The 15,816-nt window shown below is 39.7% G+C and overlaps 1 protein-coding gene across 1 annotated transcript in view; it reads left to right on the forward strand.

The window, feature by feature from the left end:
- Positions 1 to 15,816, forward strand: part of SLC12A9 (solute carrier family 12 member 9) — an 843,978-nt gene that overhangs the window by 255,660 nt on the left and 572,502 nt on the right. The window contains exon 5 of the mRNA XM_044076336.1: positions 10,640 to 10,751. Coding sequence (XP_043932271.1) covers positions 10,640 to 10,751 — 112 coding nt within the window. The remainder of the gene's footprint in view (positions 1 to 10,639; positions 10,752 to 15,816) is intronic.

A 15,816-nucleotide genomic window follows, 5' to 3' on the forward strand; every position in this document is an offset into this window, starting at 1 on the left:
TGCCTGGTTAGGTACATAGCAAGGGGGGTATTGTAGTCTGTGAATGCCGCATACAGTGGAACAATGACTTCCTTGGACCTACATTCTATAACTTTGTTTATACGTTGCGCAGCCTAGAATGATTTCCTCACTAGCCTTTGACCACCACATGTCTACGGTAGATTACTGTCCAAGTCTCTAACTACTGGGTCAGCTGTAAGAGGTGTGTTGTCAATATGTTAGTTACTAGGGGTGGATGACTTCCTGAAGGATATTGTTATGCATTTCTTGACATTTAGTTTTAGTCTGTGGCTCTGGCACTAGTTGTTTGTGTCAGCCCTTCCTGGAGAACATTTGTGTCTGTGAGATTCAGTGACCACTCCTAATTTGCAATCATCTGCAAATTTAGTCAGCCAGAGGCCATTGAGATTGGCCTTGTCTACAGAGAAGTAAATGCCAAAAAGGAGTAGTCCCAGGACCAGTTCTTGAGGGACTCCACTTGTGACTGGCCTTTTTGTAGAGTTAGACTCCCCAGTTCTAACTTCCTGGGTCCTGTCTGTGAGCCAGTTGGCTATCTACAGATTGACATAAGGGTTTGTGCCTAACCTCTTGAGTTTGTCAACAATACCTGAATGGGATATTGTGTCAGATGCCTTGGCCAGGTGAAGGCAGGCAGTTTGAAGCACTTTACCCTCATCCACTGCTTTGGTGACCTTCTCTAAGAAATACACCAGGTTGAGTAGGCATGACCTGCCCTTGACAAAACCACATTGGGTTGGTTCCAGTGTCTGGAAGTTTACTATATTATTGTTGATCATTTACATGGCTTTGCATACGAGACTAGTGAGACTTATGGGTCTGTAGTTTCCAGAGTCTGTAGACTGCCCACCTTTGTGCAGAGAGATGACTTTTGCTGTTCTCCGTTCATGAGGCACAAAGAATGTTTGGAGAATGCAGTTATATAGCAATTCCAGAGGACCTGATAGGTCCTGTTTCATGCTGTCATCCCAGGATATTGTCTGGGTCCATTGATGAAGTGTTCTTGGCCTTAGAGCGTTAAGTACCTGTTCCCTAGTGATAGCATGGGATTTATATGTGAAAGTATTTCCTGGAGGAAGTTTGAAGGGAAGGGAGGGGTAAAATTGGAGCTGAATTTGTTGGCCAGTAGGTTTGTAATATCTTCTGGCTTTTTTAGTTTCTTTAAATTTTTTGGGTTTCTAATACCATGTTGGGGATGGACCCCATTCCTAAGTCAAAGTATGATTAAAGTTCATGAAGTTAGCATAGTTTCAATCTTTGGTAGCCAGAAGTGCTCAGTATAGGTGGCTCCATTTACAATGAGCTCTGCACACAAGTTTATATTGCCTTTGAGGTTGTGGACATAGCTGAAGAATGCCTTGTTGTTGTCCTTGGCCTGGGAGGCCAAATGTACCTCAAATTTGGCTTTGGTAGACTTTTTGTCCTCCTAAGTTATTTGTTTAGTTTGATGCGAGTGCTTTTATCCTGCTGGGCTTTGCACTTCCTAAGTTTTTCCATGTTTTTCTGTCTTCTCTTTTACAGCGCATTTATTTTGTGATTTTACCAGGATGGCTTGTTTTTTGAGTTAGTTCTGTTCTTCTTCCTGGTGGGTACAGATGCCTCTGTGCCGCCATCAACCTGCTTGTGTAGGGTTTCTGTAAACAGTTCTGCATAGGCAACAGAGTTCACAGGGTGTTTGGGGGCTTGAAATTTTGCAAGGTTATCATTTAATAGCAGGAAGTTAGCCTTAGAATAGTTCCTAAATATTCCAGGGTTAACTGAGGATCCAGATTTCCTTTTTACTTCAAAGGAGACCATTTTGTGGTCTGACCTTGCCAGGTAAGATGTTACACTACGGGGTGTGCAGCACTCTCCCATATTTGTGAAGAGCAGATCCAGTATGGGTTCCCCTGGTTGGTGTATTGATAGTCTGGTACATGGAGTTTGTGTTTACAAAATCCAGGAATCTCTGTGCCTGTACGTTTGTTGTCACATAGGATTCCCAATTAATAGTGGGGTAATTAAAGTTACCCATGAATATGGTTTTGGGTTGGATGATGAGTGTTTCCAGTAAGTTTAAATACATGGTATGGGTTTCCTAGGTCATAGAGGTAGAGCTATAGCTTGCAAGGAAGTGGTAATTGATTTTGCCTATGGTGATTTGAACCTGGAGAAGCTCAAGTGCATTGTCCTGTCTCACCAAACTTGAGGTATATTTATTTTTGATGTAAATCGAGGCACCTCCACCTTTAGTCCCTGTCTGTGTAGTATGTGGTTAAATGTGTGGGATGGCATTATAACCCTGCAGTGTTGATGTGCTTTCCGCTGCTTTAAACTGTGTCTCATTGAAGTCACAGACGTCAGTATTCCCTAGGGTGAAGAGAGCTTCTAGGAAGTGGAGTTTTTTGTTTAGACTCCTAGCATTGAGCAGTACTACCTTTAGATTTTCTTGATTTTCATTTGCTGTGTTGGAAGTACTTTCAGTCTGGCATTGCCTAAAAAAGGCACTATAGGGGAGGACCGTGTTTAACTAATATTCAAAAGCCTAGAGGGGAGAGGTGCAGACCATCTCTGGCAAAGCAGCATGGTCTGTTGACCATCTCCTTCCTTACTGACAAATATTGAACCCCCTTCAAATGACACTTGAAACTAAGCCAATTATTAAAGTCAGTCACCTTTTGTTTGTATTGTGGCATCATCCCTGGAGAAGGTAAGATGTTGTTCAGTGCTAGGCTCATACCAGCCTGGGACACGTATTTCGAGAGCTCTATGATATCTCTCTTTATATAGTGTAGGGAGGTATATCCCTTGTCATTTACACCCACATGAACAGTGATTGAGTCATGCTGGTACTTGTGGTCCAGTGACCTGAGTGCGTGGGTGATGTGGTGGATGCTAGCCCCAGATAAGTAACTGACCGTGACTTTCTCCTTAATCAGCCTGGTGAGAGGGACATCAATATGTCTCACAATGGAGTCTCCAATGACCAGAATGTTGGATTGTGTGGTGGCTTGCCTTATGGGCTTAGAAGTAGAGTTTCTATGATATATTGCTGTATGTGTTGATGTGGGTGTTTTGAAAGTGTGCATTTGGGGCTGCTGAGGGTATTTGTTATGTGTATTTCATCTAGGAGGTCTTTGGGGTTTAGGAAAGTTCCATTTAAGTGCCTCGGCGTATGTGGGTCTGTGTGTCTGCTTTAAATTGTGTGTGATGGGTGCAGCGTGTGTACTACTGATGACTTTATTGACATTAGGAGTACTTCTTTTTACCTTCAGTGACATTGTGCAAATGCATCTCTTGCATACCATATAATTTTGTTTGTTTGAGAACTAACTGGTTGTCAGTAAACATGAGGCAATTTTCTACATTGCCTCAAGATGCCCATATCCCCCAAGCTGGTAATAGAGTTAGTAGGAAAGTTCATATTCATGGCAACAGACACTTTTTTTTTTATTAATTAGACAGTTGGAGTGAGAATATAAAGCAGTGTTAGGAGTATCTGGTTTGCAACTCAGGGGGCAGTGCTTGTCACTGCAAACTAGTTGTCCTGTGTGCAAAAATGTCACTCAAGGTGTCTTTGTCATACAGGGAACTGCCAAACTCTTCAGGGGAAATAATAAGTGGACCCTGATGATTTATGGATGAAGTATTTAGGCAGATATTCTGAAGTTAGAAGCAAATCAAGTAGTACTTACTGAAAACAGAGAATTTGCTTGTTAAGGATGATGAAAAGAGGAGAGTCATGTGAATGGCTACTGCATGGCTGCTACTAGTGCTAGTCTTACCACAGCTTAACTCTGCTGGGATACAGTGCTCCCTTGTGTCTTCTCTCACCAGAAGCAATACGTTAGCACTAATTGCAAGATGAAAGGCAGGCCACGGTCTGTTAGGCTTGTTGTATTCTTTTCCTGGTAGATGCCTTGAATAGCAAGCAGACCAATCAGGAATGTCAAGCACAGACGCTCACTGCCCAGTTAGAAACAGTTGGGAATCAAAGCACTGTCCTTCTCTCACCAGGAATAAAATATAAACTGAAATTCCAAGCTGGCACGTATGAGGCAGTGGGTTCATGTTATATAACTGAAGATGCAATCCTTCGAATACATCTTGATTGAACTTGAAAGCACAAAACAGCAAAATAGTGAAACTGCATACAAGCGATTTCTTTCCCTGGGAATGAAATCGCTTGGCCGCCACCATTACTTTGCCATTTTCCTCACTGTAGTGAGATCTCAGGGTTGGTATATTTAAGTAGGGGGGGGGGGGCACAGCCCCCCACTTTATGTAATGTTTTGAAGTTTTTATTTATTTATTTATTTATTTATTTATTTATTTATTTATTTATTTTTGTGTGTTCGGGATTGTAAGCTTTCCCTTACATGGGGTCTATAAATCAGCATTCGCTTTTTTAAGCGTTCACTGATTTAATATAGACCCGAAGCAGTTATTGGGCTTTCTGATAAGCAGTCTCCAGGAAATGTCTATGCACGCCTTCTCTCACCAGGAGCAAAACAGAAGCACTAATCCCAAGATGACTGCTGAGAGGCTCTCCAGCAAATTGGTGGTCTTGGAATAGATATTGCAGATTTTAAAGGTAAGATGAAAAAATAGGTTAATATCCTAAGCTGGAAGTGCTAACTATGCTGAAGCTTACACTAAAGTCTTGTACAATCACTTGCATAAGTGTATAATCTCGGCTGTACTGGACAGAATCAAATCCAGATCAATAAGTAAAAACAAGCTGCCATGGTAGACATCTAGCATCAACAAACTCTACAATAAATGCAAAAAGTTGCTGTCCAGGAAAACAAAGGCAAGGCACAACAATGGAAAAATACCCTCCTCAGCCTCAATAGGCAAATAAGACAATTTGTCAAATCTTCCAAGAGCTGCTTTGCGAGAAACCTAGCAAGTACTGCCAGGCATAACCATAAGGCCTTTTACAGCTACGTCCATAACCTAAAGGGTAGTAGGACCCAAGCGTGTACAGAACTAGTGGCCAACAGCATCACACTCACTGATCCCACAGAGATAGCAAACCTGCTAGTGGATTGGTTTGGCGAAAATTTCACTCCCCTATCCCCTCCTAACTTACAGCAAACCCTCCCCCCACACATATTTGAAGAGCAGGTTCTCAAAGCCCTGTCCAAGGCAAAAAACAAACCTCTGTGGCACCAGATGACATCGACATCCCAGGCTGTCTTCTAAACAGGCTAAAACATGAACTAGCATGACCACTAAGTACCCTTTTCAATCATAGCCTAACCGCTGGCTTTGTTCCTGTGGAATGAAGAACGGCTGCAGTTATCCCCCCCCACAAAGGTGGCCTAGCAACAAACCCGGGGAATTATAGACCCATAAGCCTGGCCAGCCTCATCTGTAAGGCCATGGAATTTATCATTATGGACCTCATAAATAAAGACATAGGTGATCTCCAAACCCTGGATCCTACCCAGTTCGGTTTCATGAAGGGCAGATACTGCTTGTTAAACCTGTTGAATTTTTTTCAAAGTGTGACCAAGACCATTGATGAGGGCAGTTTTGTGCACACAGCATACCTCGACTTGACAAAGGCTTTCGACACAATCCCACATTCAGGCATTACTGATAAACTTCGTACACTGAATGTAAAGCACTTTGTTGTAAGATGGGTTGCCAACTGGCTCCAAACCGGACACACATTGTCAAAGTGGGTGACTTCACATCAACCAGCAGACCTGTTACCAGCAGGGTGCCACAGGATCAGTGCCGGCCCCCTACTCTTTGGTATACACTTTTCAGAAGTTCAGGTCAAAACTAGGGTTGTGGCTGACCAGGTCTGTAGATGACTACAAACTAGGTTCAGTCATTGAATCCCCAAATGATGTCAGTATATTTCAGGAGGGTCTCACTCAGACCAGTGATTGCTGTATTAGTCAGTCTCAAACTGAATGCAAAGAAATGCATCATTATTCCCTTTGGCGCAAACAGTGGCCCTTCACACTGTCAAATCAACAACAATACCCTAGTTACCCATGAAATGGTAAGGGACCTGGGATCACAGGTTGACTGTGACCTTAATTTCGACCACCATGTGTCTGCTGTAGTAAGGAAAGCTTTCCATGCAGCACTCTTGATTAGTAAAGACATCGCCTCAACAGCAAAAGAAGTTATAACCCCCCCTATACTCAGCACTTATCCATCACATAATTGAGTATAATGCCCCATTTGGCATGCACTGTACTAAGCAACCTGCAGCAGCTAGAGAGACCTTAGAGGTTTCTAACAAAGAAGATCAAGGGGCTCCACTATGTCCCTTGCACAGACAGACTAAAGTCCCTCTCACTATACTCCGTATCATGTAGGCTTATTAGGGGAGACTTATGCCTGGCCTGCAGAGCAATCCAAGACCCAAACCTAATGAACTTGTTGCATATCCGTAAATGAAATGGGTCTAGGGTTACCCATTCCAGGAACTTAAATATGGCTTGTGACTTAAACAGGGCATGCTGGAGGGACAGATTTATCTCCCAGCTACTGCCACGTCTTTGGAACAGGCTACCAATTTATGTGAAGCAGAACATCTCTATGACACTGTTCAAGAGGAACCCGGACAAGTGGATGGGGCACCTTAAATTCTTACCAGGGAATAATGCCACAACCCTCCTGGACATGGGCAGTCATCACTAAATGCAATCTTTGGTATTATTAGCACTTCTATGGTATTACATTGGGTTGAAACGGCTAGACTTAAAATGACCTGTGGGTCGATAGCCTAGTAACCATCAATGATCCTAAGAGCTGAAGTGTTCACTATGCAGTTAGATATGAAAAAGGGGGTAACTAAGCTGTAGCTATCTAAGTGGAGAGCCACTAATCACAAAATCGCAAGATAGATTGGAAGGGGGTGGGCACTTTGTATTCTGGTTCTGTGGAATACAGTGGGATGGGCAATAAATTTAAATAGCTGAAGGGGAGTGATTTCACAAAATTCTAATTTTGTGTTTACTCACAACACCCGATAAAAGGAGAGAGGGAAGGAAATGTGGTTAAATTAACATAAGGGGCAGGCAACTAGAAAGACAGTTGAGTAGGTAAAAACTTAATTTCTGTGTGGCACACGAGACAGCTGTGGTTTCTTTCCTAGTTTAAATATGTAATTAAAAGCAGAATACAAGTAAACCACAGTGTAAAGAAAAGAAATCGCAGTACACAAACTAGAAGGCAGTAAATTAATATACAAGAAAGCAAAAACAAACTAACCTTTCCCTCACGGTAAGTTGTAGCAGAGTTTGAGAGAGCTTTTCCAGTGCCAAGGACATGAGCGGACTTGTCTTCTTCCTAATCCATTTTAATAAGTATGATTATGTGCATTCATCTGCTCAGCCAACAGTGATGATGTCCTTCCCATTTAAGATAGGCTACTGTGCTAAACTTAATAATTTTCAGGCACTGTGAATGTTTGTATGAAAGCTGATTTTAAGGGATTGTGTCTTAGGTTCTGCTCTGCCCTGCTTGGAGGACTTTGTAGACAAGTCTTTTAGAACCTAAGCATCAGATCTAAGGGAAGGTTGGTGATTACTGAGATACTGAAATGCTGGAAGTTGCACTGTGGACATGCTGATTATATTTACACCTCATGCATTTGGTCTCATTATGAGCAGTAAGTTAAATGTTATTTGCTGTCTTGCATATTTTTCTTAATGGTCTTAGGGAGCCATTAATAAAAAAATTGTAAAAGCAGACCTTATGAGGTGCCTGCATTCTCCCCTCCTGAATACGGACTACTCTGTGGTTGGCCAACCTCTTCATGGCCTCTATCTGATGTGTATTTTGGCTTTCTATAGGTTACTTTAAGTTGTATGATATAGACAGCTACTTTTTGGAGAGTCTTTTAGATGTGGCAGATTTTAAGGCCAAAATAATTGTACATAATTTGGTAATCGAGCCTCTCCACATGTAAACATGTGCAGTTAGTTGGCGTCTTTTGACATATGAATAATGCGTAGGAGTACACTATACTGGGCTTCCATTAAAGGTAAAGAAATGGCTATAGATGAAACATGACAAAGATAAAGCAGTTTTGATACCACCAAATATCTTAAAGCTACATAACATTAGCAACTTAATACTGCGAAGAGCCATTATTTTTTCTTGTGTACCTTTCTAAGACAAGCTCTTTAAGGTTTTGTACTTAACACCGGTCTGGTGCACAGGTTTGCTCAAAGATGCAGTATCTGCATATCCTTTGAAACTGGCTTGGTTCAACTTAGAAGATCCTTGTATGTCTTCATAAGTTTAACCTATTCAGGATTCAGATCTTGCAGAAGCTGTCACACATGTCTTTGACACTAGGACCAACAGATAGAGCCTTTATCTTTCACATGGTGGGAAGACTTCACCCAGTGGTTTCTTGTACTTGTGGATACCTCAGTAGGAGTTGCCAGATCCAGATGAATTGCAGGCTGGGATCTAGGGCTTACTTATTTTAGCTCTTCCTCTTAAAAGAGTAATTTTTTCAGGAATTCACAAACCTCCTGGACTGTACCAAGCCTCCATTTCTCACAGTATGTCGGAGTCAGACTTTTCCCTGCAAGTCACTTGTGAGTAGGCCGTTCTCCAGCAGGCTTTCCTGTGTGCTTTGGATGCACTGTGCAATTTTTGGTAATCTGGAAAAGTATGGTGTCTGTTATGTATGTGTGTGTATATATATATATATATATATATATATATATATATATATGTGTGTGTGTATATATATATATATATATAAAATGTGTATATCAAGTAGCTTTATTTCAGGAAGGAGGCCTGTACTGACACACCCATTGTTTTTCTGTCTCCTTGTTCAGGTTGTAGTAGGTATATATGCTTGTTTGCGTATTATTTCCATGTTTGTTTTGTTGTGATTATGGGTGTGTATATGAGACAAGAATTATTTGTTTATATGGTTCTAGTTCAAATGATAAAACACCACCAAGTCAAATCACAGCTGAATGAAAGTAAATCACAGAATATGGAAAACACTAAATAGGCAGTATTGTCTGTTGTAAAAATTAAAGAAGGTATTTACTTACTCTATTGTATACAAGCAGAATGTTATGTTGTATTATTGTTGAGAGGGCAGTAGGATTTTATTCTTATATAGTAAACTCTCAGTCAACCGGCACCCATGGGGATTGGTAGATGCCAGATAACTGTAGATTCTGGTTGTTTGAGAATTACGATTAAAAATGGGCCTGACTAATACTGTACTCTGTAGTATTTGTTTAGTTTGACTTATTCTCAGGTTGGGGAGAGATGGAATTTATTCCTATCTTCTTTTTTAAAACTCTAAAAACATAAGGTATGTTTCTGCAGGGGAAAACAGAAAGTGCAACACATGAAAATTGTACTGTATTTCTTCAATTTTTTTTTTTTTTTGCTGGTTGCTTGAGTTCAGGTTAACTGAGGGTTTACGGTATTCACATAGATGCAGGTCTCCCTGCACCCCTTATTGGGGGAGAGTTGTGCCTCCCACACTTTCTAACTCCAAGGTTGCAGTGTCGGGGGGGGGGGGAACATCTTCACAACAGGATCTGCTCTCACTAGAGGTGATACAACCTGTGAGGGAGAATGATTGAATAAATAAATAGCTGTGGTACAGTTGGGATACCTCTCTTCTCCCAACACTGGGGATTAAGTGTGTTTTGCCAGGTGCCTGCATAATTTCATGAGGCGAAAAAAAAAAAAAAAGTATGTGATTTGCCCCTCTGCCACTGATGTGCAGAAACATTGGAGGTAATGTATCCGAAGCTTGATGGAGTTTAAGACCCCAAAATGGAAGCTGCTGGGGGCATTGTCCCTTCCAAGAAGACAGTTTTTAAAATGTCCCTTTTCACAGGTTTGGGAGTCATGGTTTTAGCCCTTAGAATGTGGATAAAGAGATGTCTTGTCTCCTGCATAATTGTGAACCTACATTACTTGAATATTTCTTCAGTGTGCTTATCCAGAACCATGTCATAGCTAGGTTATCTGGTGCCCTGTGCAGTTTCTTGATCTGGCACCCCTCAACTACATTTTGAGAATCAAAATAAAAAGTTAAAATCTTCTTAAAGTTGAAGACAAAAAAAAAAGTTAAACATTTCTGCTCTGAACCTGTAGCATACTGCTTGCTACATAAAATATCAAACACAGAATGCTTGAGCTATGACTGCAGATGCAGTATTGGCATCCATTTCTGAATGCTGGTACTGCATTACCTCACCATTGGCATTTGCTGATTACACCCACTAATACCATGTGCCAGGCAGCCCCCCCCCTTGCCCCACCCTAGCTATGCCCCTGTGCTTGCCTTGGCTTCTAAACAGTAGTGTATCAGTTGTTTTAACTTTTGCATACAGACTACAGTATAGAAAGCTATGTAAAACTTTAGCATCATACTAACAGAATAAGCTTAAGTCAAGCTTGATTTTCTTTAAATTTATTTTGGTTTACTGTTTGTTTTGGTCATGTAACTTTCATTGATTTGACATTCATTGTAGTAAATGATGCTTTTAATGATTTAGCAGTGATTCAGACATTTGAACTAAAACTCTTCTGAGTCAGAGTATCGAATTTAAGTAATTAAAGTTTGGAGTAATTACATTTGTAATGTCTAAATATTGTTATCTTATTATTGTAGGAGATTTGAAGAATCCAAGTAGTTCTATTCCAAAAGGAACAATCGTTGCAGTGGTGTATACCTTCTTTGTTTACCTTCTTCTCTTCTTCATGGTTAGCTTCACCTGTGAAAGGTCAGTGTTTACTTGTCTTTTTTATGTTGTGGATTATTTATTGTAGACTAGAAATATCAAACATGTAAAACTGTAATCGCAAGTATGTTCTAGGCTTCCACTCCAACTCATTAAGTTCTCACCCTTGTGTAGCAAAATTACTGAATCTTGCGGTGGGCAAATATTCCTCATTTGCCAAACTAGATCTTCCTTGTAGGAGTCACATGAGTGGTAATATGTCAGGGATTCAGAGGCAAACATTCATCTAATTTTTCATCCCCAGCAGGCATGATGCAGAGTGGTATCTGACTTGTGTCAGCTTCTTCTACATTCCCAACAATTTTCAGGCCTCAACTCTTTTTCATTTTGTTTGTCAGAATCTGGACAGGCACTAAGATGTCTTGCACCTTGACTTGTGGAGTAGGGGGGTGGGGGATGCATCTTTGTAAGTAGCTGCGTCCTGTGTTTCTAGGAACTGCTTTTTTTAAATCTACTTGATAGTAAAGTATCAGAAGTACATTTTCAGCTAGATGCATATACCAAAGACCAACTTGATTTTCCAACACTGAAAGGCATCTCCCAATTTGAGATCAGCTTGTGTTACTTCTTCAGGTTCATTTTGTGCACATCCTTTATGAAAACAGCATTACCCTGCATCACCTTCATTTCTTCTAGGGGGATACTTGCATCTTAATAGAAAAGTGCCATAACACTGTATGTACACCATTAGAATACCATTAGGCTTGTTGATAAAAAGCAGGAGGCCTTGGTCCAGATGTAGTCACAGTGTGTACTTGCACAAATTGCTTATCAAAGAAATAGGTGACGGAAGCATCCTTACTTTCACAGTGACTTGTAGGGTAATACAGCCTACTGTTTCAGCAGCCACTAGATCAGTTTTGTTTAATTAGCAATAATGAGATGCAACATGGGGGATAGGGACTGGATGTAGACTTAGAATGTGCATCTTCAGCTTAGTCCCAAGTGTACCAAAACTGGATTCCGGGTATCTCCAATGTTTTCTTAGTGAAATAATAAAATACATTAATATAGAAACTATTAAACAAGGTTTCCATTAGGTTCAGAAGTTTTGACTGTACCATATCTTAGCTAAAGTAATATGGACTCTAAAGGGGGGGGGGTATCTTGTCCCAATATGCAAAGCAGTGCACCACTAGTACTCATTTTGAATGAATTCCAGCACTGAGCACAGTTCAGAAAATGTGTAACATTGTATACTGATTACACTTTATCTAATTTGGAGAGGGTCAGTGTCAATGTTTTGTTTTTAGCTGGGTGGTAAGCTTTTCTAAGGACTTTTTTCAGACAAAGCCTGAGCCAAGCAAGCAATGGTACTGTCTTAGCATAAGATAATATTAATAACAATTCTGTTATAGCTATAAACAGCACATCACAGTGAATGCACTTGCACACTTGTTTGAATCGCACCTATTAAGGAAATTGTAGTTTATAAATAACATACTGAAAAGCTAAGTACATAATTCACTGTATACATAGAACAGATTACAGTGGTGAAGTATAGAGTACACAATGTTACCAGTAGTTGGAGAACTAAAGAGTGGGTTAGTTCATCCATAGTCAAAACTGGTAGGGGTATAGTCCTGAAAACTGAGTATTTTTTTATTTTTTCTTGTGGCATAACACACCAAGTTCCATGCTGTGTAGGTGCTACCTTAAGAGAATCCTTTGTCACCCAAAGCTGTGTTAAAAGATTATCCAAGCATAGCTGGAAGCTTTAGCACTGGAAGAACACAGAAAGATAAGCAGTTGATCATAACTGGAGTTTTGATGCAAGTAGATGACAGTGACTACAGTACAAGTACTTCAGTGATAAGGTGTTCAAATGGCTAATAGCTTGGGCAGGAACAAGAAGTTGGTTATTAGATTAGAATGTTATGCACTGTGGTGTTCTCTGTAATTAGTCTGAGTCAGGAGTATGCAGTTTCCATTTGGTGTTGTTTGAAGGAGTTTATATTTAGAGTTAAGTGTTTTAACTGTGAGGCAGCACTTTAGTGTGACCATTAGTCTGATGAGTTGTGGCTTTCCTTGCATCTGTGGATAGGACGTGGGTATAGTTGTAGGCAATGTTGTTTTAATGGAGGATTTTGATTTGTTATTCTTTCTGTGTTGGGAATGAATGTTTTATGTTCTGGATTTATAGAAGGCCAAGGTTTGTTTACTGAGGTTCTAATAGTACCCTGTTATCCAGTACCACTTTTATTGAGAAGGCAGGACTTATGAAAATATGGTAGTGAATGCCAGTAGCGTCACAGTAGATTTAGTACTGTTAAGCAGTAAGCCCTTGGCTTTTAACCAGTTTCAGATGTTGACATATTTGGAGTTTGGCTTGGGGCTCAAGAAGAAAGGTATTAGGGTGAAAGATAATATCAGCAGTATAGAATGGGAAGATAATAGGGGGAATGGCAAAGGCTATTATATTTTTGAATATTGGGAATATGAGAAGTTATATGACTGAGTCCCATGATATTCTAGCAATAAAACCTCCATTGCCAGTGGAAGTGCCACCGTGCATAACTATAAAGGTTTTGTTTGTTGGGTAGGAAGAGAACCATCACATTGATGAATCACCAAGATTATGTTATAAGGGTAGCTAACAAAAAATTTTAACTGCTCACTTTAGATGAGTAAAAAGGGAAAGAATCATTTGTCTTTTTTCCATTCATACATGTATTTGACTTGTAATAGCAGAATTTGCTAGGAATATGCAATAGCCAGTTCTGAGTCTGTACTGTGTATTGGAAAGGTGACCGTGCCTTTGCAATATGATCTGTGCTCTGTGAGCTGATTGTGAAGTAATTTTTCTACACTTTGTGTTTGCCAATAGTTTGGCTATAGGTTTATCATTATTGTGAGTATTAGGGTGCTTGCTGTTTGGGATTGATGATGGCATGCTTCCAGGTGAAGGGAATAATTCCTGTGCTAGGTTATATATGAGGCTATGGGTTTAGTTGTTTGTAAATTTAGGATGTAGTGATATGTATCCTGTGCTTTTAAAGGTATGCAGCGTTTGTGGGGGCACACATACGTCTTCTGGAATTATTCTGCTGAAGTGGAATGTCAGTATGTATGTTATGTTAAGAGGGGAGGTCAGGTTTTGGTGAGGTACTACCAAGTCCCATTGATAATTTGATGGTTTACAGTATGAGGAGGGGAAGTCTTGTATTATGTTTGCAAGTCCTTTTCTCAGAATTATTGCTCAAGTTATTTCTACTGTGAGTTAGAGTTTTAAGGGATGCCCAAAACTGTCTGCATGCTCTGAGCTGTGCATTCGGTGTGCCTGTAATGGCTGTGACCTAACTACAGTGCAATTTTCAATTTAAATTTTTATGGAAAACAAATTTTTATGATTATTTAGGTGATCTGCTATCTGTTATGATTGTACTTGTCCACTTCATTTGCATCTAATTTCTTGATTTTGATAGAGATTGTATAAATTAAAATGCTTTCTTCAAAATTATACTGTGTGGGCAGTAAAGAAAATATGGCTGGCTTTGCAAAAACAGTTAAATGTTCAGATATTAATAACATACAGCTGTGGGCTTACTGTAAATGTCATCCTGTTATAGAAAAAAAGAAGTTGACTTTCTGTGAGCTTTCAGATGCAGAAATAAATGAAGTAAAATACAGACACTTCAGGTGACGTAAAGATGACGTGGAGAGACTTTTTGTGAAGTCTTTAGATACAGCAAGGAAGAAAATAACCAAAGAAGGACATATTTGTCATTTCAACAGGAACTGTCCAGGCTAGAAATAACCATGGACTTTTTCAAGACTCAGACAGAAACAAGAAGAACAAGTCACAAGGACATTAAAAATAACATTGTTTGACATTTAAGAGTATATAAACTGAACAGTAATTTTTCACTCTTTAGTGACGTCTGTGACTGAGTGTACATTAGTCATTACTTTGTGCTCTAGCCGTATTATAATAGAATTGAAATAACTCTGACGGTGTTAACTGTTTGGCAGGAATTTGTACTAATGCAAGTAAATATTAATGGATACAGTAGTACGGTGACTGTCAGCCTAGCTCACTGCTAATAATATTTTACAGTGGTGAGCCCAGCCCACTAGTCGTAACCTTTTTTATCCATTACCAACAGTTAATTTTTCATAAAGGCCTTACATTTTTTGTGAGTTCAACAGAGTGACAGTTCCAGTGCTTCAACAGATCAACAGTTCCAGTACTTCATTAGTGGATACATATTTGTCATTTCAACAGAAACTGTCCAGGCTAGAAATAACCATGGACTTTTTCATGACTCAAACAGAAATAAGAAGAACAAGTCACAAGGACTCTAGCCGTGTTATAATAGAATTGAAATAACTCTGACAGTATTAACTGTTTGGCAAGAATTTGTACTAATATAAATAAATATTAACAGATACAGTAGTTACGGTGTCAGTGTGGTTAGCCTAGCTTTCTGATAATATTTTACAGATTTATTAGTGGGTAGGGGAGCCTTTGAGATGTTTCAGCTTTAGGGGGTACAGTCTGTCTTGAATGGTCTATAGTATGTTATAAGGGGTACTAAAGGCACTTATGAGATTGGTGTCAGATAAAACACAGGTTCAGTAAAATCATGGTGTTTCATTTATCCACCTTGTATCCCATTTCCATCCCAGAGTTCTGTAATTAGTGACATATTCCGTGTAAGCAGCCAGGACAGGCATCATGATTACTTCATAGGTGTGATAGGCGGAGAGAATATATCCCTTATTCTTCAAAGCTTTCTAAAGTTCTCTTTCTGTAAATGCTGTTCATCCTGTGCCAGAATATTTTTGTTATCATGGCCTTGTTGAATTATTCTCCTTTGTTCAAGTTTTAATTTTTGAATATCTTTCCTCTTGCCTTTATCTCTTGCATGGATGAAGGTTTGCTTTGTGGTGCTAAAACCGTTCAACAATTGTGCTTCTGGTAAGCAGATAACACTTAGACTTCCATGCACAGTATTTATTTTGTTTGTCTTGATCATAATCTGAAAGGAGGTTGAATAGAGTAATAAGTTTAAGCAGGTAACAAATTAAGGAGTAGTAAGCCATT

This window comes from Protopterus annectens, chromosome 7.part0 (genome assembly GCF_019279795.1).
Source record: "Protopterus annectens isolate FY-2018-M chromosome 7.part0, PAN1.0, whole genome shotgun sequence".
NCBI lineage: Eukaryota > Metazoa > Chordata > Ceratodontiformes > Protopteridae > Protopterus > Protopterus annectens.